Consider the following 9855-nt stretch of genomic DNA (forward strand, 5'->3'; position numbering starts at 1 on the left):
GCTTGTCCATCCCGGGCCCGGTCGGCGCCGCGCAGCCCCGCTCGGCCGCCTGTTGCGCTCGAGTCGGCGGCTCTTCCGGGTGCCGGGCCCGCCGCCGCCGCCCGCCAACCACGGCGCGCCCCGCCCAGGTACCTGCCCACCTGGCGGCCGCCCGCGCAAGCGCCCCGCGGCTTTTGGGGCGGGGGCTGCGGCCAGGGGTAGGGGGCGGGCCGCTCGGGGGTTAAGGGCCGCCCAGCCTGGCTCTGCGACCGGGCGTCGCCCCGCGAAGCCCGCCGACTCCAACCCACCGCCCTCGCGGCCCTCGTTCCTTCTGCGTTGATTGAGCACCTACAGCATTCCGTGCACAATGCCAGATGTTTGACACACAGATGCAGAACTGGACCGACACCATCCCTGCCTTCAAGGACCTTTAGAGACCAGCCTCCTCTCCTGCCGGGAAGAGGAGGGAAGGAAGCACTTGGAGTTGGCTGTGTGACGGGAAGGGGGAGGAAAGCCGAATGTTGGACTTTGCAACGGAGCCAATTTTACTAGTTCTGCAATTAGGCGGGTAGTTTTGTAATGTCCGAGGAACATTCTCCACGAGCATCTTAAACGTACCTTTCGCTCCCCTTTCTTCCCGGGGCTGCTGATTCATTCTTTTAGTTGGTCTGTTATTCACTCCAAAAAACATTTATTGAATTTCTATGCCAATGAAGAAATACGCAGTTCTGCTCTCCAAGTGGGTAAAGTTCCAGATGCCAGTCTGGATGAATGGATAAAGACGATGTGGCATGTGTGTATAGAATGGAATATTACTCGGTGATCAGAAAGAATGAAATCTTCCCATTTGCGACGTGGAAGGAACTAGAGGGTATTATGCTAAGTGAAATAAGTCAGAGAAAGACAAATGTCATATGATTTCACTCATGTGGAATTTAAGAAACAAAACAGGTGAACATAGGGGAAGGGAAGCAAAAGTAAGATAAAAACAGAGGGAGACAAACCAGAAGAGACTCTTAAATGCAGAGAACAAACTGAGGATTGCTGGTGGGGTGTTGCTGGGTGGGGTGATGGCCTAACTGGGTGATGGGCATTAAGGAGGGCAATTGGGGGGTGTCTGGGTGGCTCAGATGGTTAAGCAACCGACATCGGCTCAGGTCATGATCTCCTGGTTTGTGGGTTCAAGCCCCGCGTTGGGCTCTGTGCTGACAGGTCAGAGCCTGGCGTCTGCTTCCGATTCTGTGTCTCCCTCTCTCTCTGCCCCTCACCTGCTCTCTCTGTCTCTCTCTTTCTGAAAAAATGAATAGACATTAAAAAAATATTTAATATGCAATATATGACAAGCTGTAATGCATGTGTGTTGATATACACACAGGGGGAGAATTGTTCTTTTTTCTGTAATTACTGATGGTTTTCTGAAATGAAAAAAGTAGGATTTTTTAAAAATATTCTTAGCAATATTAAATATCTTGGTCTTCCTCAACTCTGTTCATGACGCCCTGACCTGACCCTTCTATGAGCTGCATACATGATCTGGTGATGTGGTCAAGGTACCAGGGGTCACACTGTGAAAACCATGTCTGTGACATCCATACGTCTGAGAACCACTGGTCCCATGGACCCCTCTCAACAACCAGTTCTTCTTTAGCTTTGTTTCCTCTTCCCAAGGTGGGAGTTTCTCAAGGCTGGGTTATCTGCCCTGTCTTCTCTCCCTTTCCACACTCACCTCCAGAAAGCTGATTCCTTTCAGGGTTTACAACACTTTTCTCCAATTCTTTACAGCTTGCAAAGTCCTTTCACTGGCGTCAGAGGATATAGGTTTGAATCTAGACTCCTCCATTTATTAGTTTTGGGACCGTGGGACATTTATTTAACCTTTCCAAGACTTGGTTTTTCTCATTTGTAAAAGGAGAGTAATAGTCATACCTACTCCTAGAGTTTTAGGGGGGAGTAGATGAGCTAATGAGTAGAAAATGCTTAGCATATTTTTTTTTCGACAAATGCTGCCAGGACGGTGAATGTCCACATGCAACAGGATGACGTTGGACCTCCTTCTCACACCATAAGCAAATGGACATCGGCTGGTGAATGGATGAATGAAGTGTGGTAACTCTATACAATGGAATATTATTCTCCAATGAAAAGGAGTGACGTAATGTACACATTCTTCAACATGGATAAACCTTGGAAGCATGTTGCTAAGTGAAGGAAGGCACACATTAAAGGCCACATGTTCAGATTTCATATATATGAGAGTTCCATAATGGGCAAATCCAAAGACAAAAAGCAGATGAGTGGTTTCCACAGTCTGGGGACAGAGGGTCATGGAAAGTAATAGCTAATGGATAGAGGGTTTCTCTGGGGGTGATGAAATGTCCTCAAATCAATTGTGGTGATGGTTGCACAACTCTGTGAAAACACCAAAACAAAACAAAACAAAACATTGAATTGTACACTTGGAGTGAATTTTATGGTATATACATTTCATCACAATAAAGCTGCTGAAAACATGCTTAGCACAGTGCCTAATGGGTGTTTCCCAATCCATGAATGTTATTTATTAGAAAACGTAACAGATGTTCACTCTTCTCTTGCCCTAAATGTATCCGAGTTTGAACCCAAAATATTGGACTCCTAATTTATCTACAGAACATGGACCCATGTACAAGGTGACTCATCGTGACATTGCTTATAATACCTAAAGATTGGAAACAAGCTAAAAGTCCATCAGTGGGAGGAGTGGTTACGGAAATTGTGATACATCCATTCGCAACAATACAAGGCAGTCATGAGAAAGAAAAGAATGAGGGGCACCTGGGTGGCTCTGTTAAGCATCCGACTTCGGCTCAGGTCATGATCTTGCGGTTCGTGAGTTCAAGCCCCGCGTCGAGCTCTATGCTGACAGCTCCGAGCCTGGAGCCTGCTTCAGATTCCGTCTCCCTCTCTCTCTACCCCTCCCCTGCTCATGCTCTATCTCTCTCTGAAAAGTAAATAAACATAAAAAAAAAATTTTAAGAAAGAGAAGAATGAGGAAGCTTTTTATATATTGATATGAAACTATCTCTGAGATATGTTGTTAGGAAAAAAAAATCAGATCCAAACAAATAGGTAAACAGGTAGATAGGTAAATGATAGATGCATGACGGATAGGATATGTGTGTAGACATATCTGTATTTACTTACGTATACGTAAAATACATCTGGAAGGATAGAAAAACAAAACCAAGAATAAACAAACAAAAATACTGATGTTACTCTTTACCTCCAGGGAGGGAAACCAGGTGACCGTGGGGCAGAGAACTTTTCCCTGTGTATCTACTGACTTTTCAGTTATGAACCTTGCCAATGTACCTGCTATTCAAAATAAACAGAGACACAAAAAGGTTACATATTCTATGATCCCATTTATATGAAATACCTAGAACGGATAAATCTGTGGAAACCAAAGGCAGAATGGCAGTTGCTAGGGGCTGGGGGAGGGATTACCGGGGAGAAACTGGTCAAGGAGATGAAAACATTTGGGAACAAGATAAGGATGTAGCGGCACAATATTGTGACTGTACTAAATGCAACTGAATTGTTCGCTTTGAAATGGTTCATTGTATTTTATGAAAATTTCACTCAATGAATTATTTTTTGAAAGACAAAGAGGGAGAGGAAAAGGAAAAGCAGGAGGGGGGGGGGACAGGGAAGGGAGGAAGGAAGGCCGGGGAAGGGAAGGTAGAATGTAGAACAGAGCAGCAAAACAGAACTGCAGCTGACCTGGAAGGTTTTGAGCCAACAGCTTTGTATGCAGAGGCCTGTGCTAAGTCAGGAATTGGGGGAGGAGACAGTTGTCACAGTGATCTAGTGATCAGGAAGTCGGAGGGAGAAGACCAGGCATTGGGAAGGACACCAGAGCTGATGGGTGCCCACTGCCTTCCGTCCTGGGCGCTCCCCTGATGTCCAGCGCCATCCTTCACCTTGGGGCTCCTCGATGGCCAAGCTAAGGTTGTTTTTCCCTCTAGCAAAGCATTAGACGGTAGGGGGCTCCTGGAGGAACGTTCTACTCTGTCTGTGCCTCAAGTACTTGTCAATGGGCTGCAGGTTATAAGGAAGTTTAATTTTAGCCGCCATTTCCTTCTTGCCTTTGTTCCCCACATCGGTATGGAGGTGTGATGTTGGGGCTCCTGGAAACTGAGTCTGCAAGGCTTCTGGAGATTAGGCTTTTGATAAGATTGCTCTTTTCTTGTCATTTACTAAGATATTTGTAAACTGATGGAGACCCACGTCCTAGAAGACTATGATCTCTATCCATTAACCATTTGTTTTCTTTCCTTTCCTTGGTCCTTTGGGCAGCCAGGAGTGCCCGAGGAATGTCACACACCTCCCACCTGGGGGGGGGGGGCGCTAGCTTGCACTCTGTCCCCAGCCCACTCCACGCTCCCTCATCACCCACCATCGCATTGCCATTGGAAGGATCCAGAGCACCAATGTCTCCTGCCCACCCCCAGCCCTCCTCAGAGCCACCTTCGAGGCTCGCACTCACCCGCGCCCAGCACCCCCTGCGTTTGTGGCCAGTCCCAGCTGGATGCCTAAGGCTCTGTAGCCCCAGCAGGGCCAGGAAGCTTCTTTTAACACTTAACACAAAAGGCTGATTATTCTCCACCCCGGACAGTAGTGACATGGGAGCCAAAGCAAGCTGCACAAGCGACCCCCCCCCCACCCAGGCGGGGTCTGTGTGATATTCCTCAGGCCCTCCTGGCTGCCCAAGGACCAAGGAAAGGAAAGAAAACAAATGGTGAACTGATAAAGATCACAGTCCTACAGGACGGGAGTCTCCATCAGTTTGCAACTGTCTGAATGATTTACACGAAAAAGGGCACTCTCCAGAAACCTATGGACTCCCTTTCCTGGAGCCCTAACCTCATCCTCCCCTCCACTGGGATGTGGGGAAACAAAGGCAAGAAGAAAATGCAGACAAAATTCAATCTCTTTATAACCTGCAGCCCATTGACAAATACTTGAGGCACAGACACCATAGAACGTTCCTCCAGGAAGCCCCTACCTAATGTTAATGTTTTGCTAGAGGGAAAAATACCTTTAGCTCCCCAACAGCAAGGCCCCCAGTACCTTAGGAGTCCTCTTTAGCATATGAAAGTCCTTTGGGAACCTTCTCTCTTCCCTTCCACCCCCTCCCACCAACTCCAGAGTATATAACCATCACTCCTGACAACCCAGGGCAGCTCTTTCTGCCCCGCGGTCCTGTCCCTGCGCTCCAATAAAACCACCCTCTGGCACCAAAGACATCTCAAGAATTCTTTCTTGGCCATCAGCTTGGCCAGACCCCCACCACCGCTCCAAAACTGCATCAGTCGGGGTAGCGCCCAGACTTCTCCAGGGACCCCCAGAATTTCCAGCTCCCACAAGCATTCCGGGACTCACTCCTCCCCGGGCCACCAACGTGCCTCTGACGCCCCCACCACCAGGGCCAGAAAACCAACCGTGCAGTGACTCTCCCTGCCAGCCCCTCCCAAGGGGACTGTCGTGTCGGTGCCACTCTGTCCCCTGCCATGTGAACCTGCTCCATCCCACGCTAATGGCCTGAAGGAAGATTCTCCGCAAGTCTTCCTCTCCGCTCCGTTTCTCCCGCCTCCGTCCCAGTCGCCACCCCACATCCAGAAGGCGACACTCGCTCCCACAGCGGCCTCCCTGCCTCACCACGCTTGCACCTCAAGCCCACCCGGCCACCACCACAGCTGTGGTCACCTTCATGCTCCATATTCATGGGCTCACGCTGGGATTCAGAGGCCCCCACCGGCTTCCCACTGCCTGAAGGCCTCTCCTGGCATTCAAGGCCCCTTTACTTTTTCATTATTTTTTTTTTTCAACGTTTATTTATTTTTGGGACAGAGAGAGACAGAGCATGAACGGGGGAGGGGCAGAGAGAGAGGGAGACACAGAATCAGAAACAGGCTCCAGGCTCTGAGCCATCAGCCCAGAGCCCGACGCGGGGCTCGAACTCACGGACCGCGAGATCGTGACCTGGCTGAAGTCGGACGCTTAACCGACTGCGCCACCCAGGCGCCCCTACTTTTTCATTATTTTTTTAATGATTATTTATTTTGGGAGACAGAGAGACAGAGTGGGGGAGGGGCAGAGAGAGAGGGAGACACAGAATCTGAAGTCAAGGCCACTTTACATGAAGCCAGACAGACTCTCCAGCCTGGTCTCCTAACAATGATGTAAGCATTGTCCTCTGCACGTAAATGCTTAACTAGTGTGTACTGGTTGACTATGAACACTACGCTTTAATTTTTTTTTTTTACGTTTACTTATTTCTGCGAGAGAGAGAGCGCGAGTGGAGGAGGGGCAGAGAGAGAGGGAGACAGAGGATCCAAAGCGGGCTCTGCACCGTCAGCACAGAGCCCGACACAGGGCTCGAACTCACGAACAATGAGATCGTGACCTGAGCTGAAGTCGGACGCTTAACCGACGGAGCTACCCAGGTGCCCCTGTCAACACTACACTTTAAAATGAAAAGTGAGGGGCGCCCGGGAGGTTCCGTCGGTTAAGCGTCCGACTCTCGATCTCAGCTCAGGTCATGGTCTCACGGTTTGTGAGTTCGAGGCCGGCATCGGGCTCATACTGATGGCGCAGAGCCTGCTTGGGATTCTCTCTCTCTCTCTCTCTCTCTCTCTCTCTCTCTCTCTCTCTCCCTCTCTCCACCCCTCCCATGCACGCATGCATGCTCTTTCTCCTTCTTGCCTTCTCACTCTCTCTCTTTCTCTCAGAAATAACTTAAAATGAAAAATTCAGGGGTGCCTGGGTGGTTCGGTTGGTTAAACGTCTGACTCTTGATCTCAGCTCAGGTCGTGATCTCACGGTTCGTGCGTTCGAGCCCCACATCGGGCTTTAGGCTGGTAGTGCAGAGACCTCTTGGGATTCGCTGTCTCCCTCTCCGCCCCTCCCCCTCTTGCTCTGTCTCTCTCTCTCAAAAATAAATAAACTTATTTTTTTTTAAATATTAAAAAATGAGGGGTGCGTGAGTGGCTCAGTCGGTTAAGCATCCGACTTCGGCTCAGGTCATGATCTCGTGGTATGTGGGTTCAAGCCCCGCGTCGGGCTCTGTGCTGACAGCTCGGAGCCCGGAGCCTGCTGCGGATTCTGTGTCTCCCTCTCTCTCTGCCCCTCCCCCAGTTGTGTGTTCTCTCTCTCTCTCTCTCTCAAAAATAAACAATAAAAATATTTCAAAGTATATCGGAGTCTCATTTTCTTCCTAGGCATTGCTGTAACCCTGGTTCAGAAGGCACCGTCACTCACCTGGCCGTTTGCTGGCCTCCTCGATGTGTCCCCTGCCTCTCCTCCTAACACCTTCAATTCGTCCTCATGTCACAGCTAAAGTGAATTTCTTTTTTTTTTTTTTTAATGTTTATGTATTTATTCCTGGGGGGGAGGGGTGCAGAGAGAGAGGGAGACCGAGAATCCCGGAAGCAGGCCCCGTGCTATCAGCGGAGCTCGAACTCGTGAACCGTGAGCCAAAGTCGGAAGCCCAACCAAATGAGCCCCCCAGGTGCCCCAAAGGCTAAAGTGAATTTAAAATGTAAGTCACATCACTTGCCCCCAGGCTTAACTTCTTGTTTCTCATTGCCTCAAATTCCGTCTTCCTTAAAAGAGGACTAGAAACCCGTTCGTGGGTCTCCCCTGGCCTCAACCGGCCCCTTGGGACTCACCCTGTGCTCTATCCACTTCCAGGAAAGAGCCAATCTTTGCTGCCCTGAGGACTGTTCTCGTACTGCTCCTCCCTGAGAAAGCCCTTCCCACCCTGAACAAATCCCCTGGTCAGCTTCTTTTCATCCTTCAGGTTGCAAGTTCAAGGACATTCCCCAGACTGCTTCTTTTTCTTATTTAAATGGCTCCTCAAATTCTCTGTGTTTTTAAATGAATGTTTGTTGAGGTGTAATAACAAACCAGGAGATTCGTAGCACTTTCCTTCACCTTTCCCCAGTTTCCTTCCTGGCCCTTTGTGCTCAGGGGCCTCCCCCTGCCCTTGCAACCACTGATCCGATTTCTGCCCAGCAGGGTTGCCTTTTCCAGAACGTTGCTGTGACCGTTAATTTTATGTCAGCCCGACTGGGACACAGGGTGCCCAGGCAGGCATTGGGTCAGCTGGGTCAGACGTTATCCTGGGTGTGTCTGTGGCGGTGTTTCTGAAAGCGATTAGCGGTTTTAAGTTTATTTTTGAGAGAAAGAGAGAGAGAGACAGAGAGAGCGAGTGGGGGAGGGGCAGAGAGAGGAGAAGAGAGAGAGAATCCCAAGCAGGCTCTGCACTGTCAGCCCGGAGCTTGACGAGGGGCTCGAACTCCTAACCGGTGAGGTCGTGACCTGGGCCGAAACCAAGAGTCGGACCGAGCCGCCCAGGGCCCCCCAAAGAGACGAACATCTGAGGGGGCTGCCCGGTGCAGCCGGTGGGCCTCCTTCCTGTGGATGGGCCTCACCCAACCGTCTGAAGACCTGAAGAGAACCAAACGCTGCTGGGGAGTGAACTCCTCCTGCCTGTTGAGCTGGAACAAAGGTCTTCTCCGACTTTTGTACTTAAGCTGAAAACCAGTGGCTCTTGTTGGATCTCAAGGCTTTCCCAAGCCTGCCGGCTTTCAGACCAGAAGTCACACCACTGGCCCTCCTGGGTCTCCGGCTTGCCCACTAAAGCTCTTGGGACCTCGAGGAATCTATGGAGACAGACACACGCACACGTATCTGCCCGTCCTATTGGTTCTGTTTCTCTGAAGAACCCCAACAGGACCACAGAAATGAGGTCGGGGGCGCCTGGGTGGCTCGGTCGGTTATGCCCCCGACTGTGGCTCGGGTCAGGATCTTGCGGTCCGTGAGTTCAAGCCCCGCGTCGGGCTCTGCTCTGACAGCTCGGAGCCTGGAGCCTGCTTCGGGTTCCGCGTCTCCCTCGCTCTCCGCCCCTCCCCTGCTCATGCTCTCTCTCTCAAAAATAAATAAACATTTAAAAAAATTAAAAAAAAAATGAAAGCATACAGTAGATATGCTTTCACTTAGCATAGTGATTTTGAGACCATCCACGCATTAGTAGTTCCACTTTGTGGATGACTGATAAGAAAATGTACCACAGTTTATCTGGACATTTGCATGGTCTCCAGTTTCCAGTAATTACGAACAAAGTTGTTACAGACATTTGTATAGAGGCCATTGCGTGGACCCGTTTTATCTAGGAGCCGAAAGGTAAGTGAAAGCTGACATTCGCGAGAAACCGCCAAACTGTTTTTCAAAGCGGTTGAACAGATTTCACGTTCTCCCGAACAGCCTATGAGATTCTGGTTGTTTCACATCCTCACTGACGGTGGTCGCGCCCGTTTTTAAATTGCAGCTGTTGGCAACAGGCGTAGCTGCGGTGAGGTTTGGGGGTGATGGCGGGGTTCGGAGCTGACAGCCAAGAAAGAATTCCTGAAGACGTCTTTGGTGCAGAAAAGGTGATTTTATTAATGCACGGGGACAGGATCCACGGGCAGGAAGAGCTGCCCCGGGGTTGCGAAAGAGAGGCTGATTTTACAACGTGGAGTTTGGGGAACTAAAGCCAAGAGGAAGTTTCTTAAAGGGATTTCCATATGCTAAGGAAGATTCCCAGGATAGTGGAGGCCTAACTATTTTCAAGCTAAGGTTGTTTTCCCCTCTAGCAAAGCGTTACCATTCAGTAGGGAGTTCCTGGAGTTTAGGCTCTTGAGAAGATGTTTGTAAACTGAGGGCGACTCTAGCAGTTTAACCATTTGTTTTCTGTCCTTTCCTTTGTTCCTGGGCAGCTAGACATGCCTGAGGAATGTTACACGTCTCCCACCTGGGGGCGGGGTCTCCCACCTGGGGGCGGGGTCTCCC

The 9855-nt window shown here is 49.9% G+C and overlaps 1 protein-coding gene and 1 long non-coding RNA gene across 2 annotated transcripts in view; one reads left to right on the forward strand and one right to left on the reverse strand.

The window, feature by feature from the left end:
• SFT2D2 (SFT2 domain containing 2) overlaps positions 1 to 414 on the reverse strand; it is an 18626-nt gene extending 18212 nt beyond the window's left edge. Inside the window, exon 1 of the mRNA XM_040451744.1 lies at positions 332 to 414. Within this exon, the coding sequence (XP_040307678.1) occupies positions 332 to 391 (60 nt within the window). The 5' untranslated portion in view covers positions 392 to 414. The remainder of the gene's footprint in view (positions 1 to 331) is intronic.
• The window catches only part of LOC121015067 (uncharacterized), a 3218-nt gene extending 696 nt beyond the window's left edge, over positions 1 to 2522 (forward strand). Inside the window, exon 2 of the long non-coding RNA XR_005783595.1 lies at positions 1990 to 2522. This is a non-coding gene — a long non-coding RNA (uncharacterized LOC121015067). The remainder of the gene's footprint in view (positions 1 to 1989) is intronic.
• Positions 2523 to 9855: the final 7333 nt, after the last annotated feature.

Source organism: Herpailurus yagouaroundi, unplaced genomic scaffold (genome assembly GCF_014898765.1).
Source record: "Herpailurus yagouaroundi ecotype Mexico unplaced genomic scaffold, PumYag 205, whole genome shotgun sequence".
Classification (NCBI taxonomy): domain Eukaryota; kingdom Metazoa; phylum Chordata; class Mammalia; order Carnivora; family Felidae; genus Herpailurus; species Herpailurus yagouaroundi.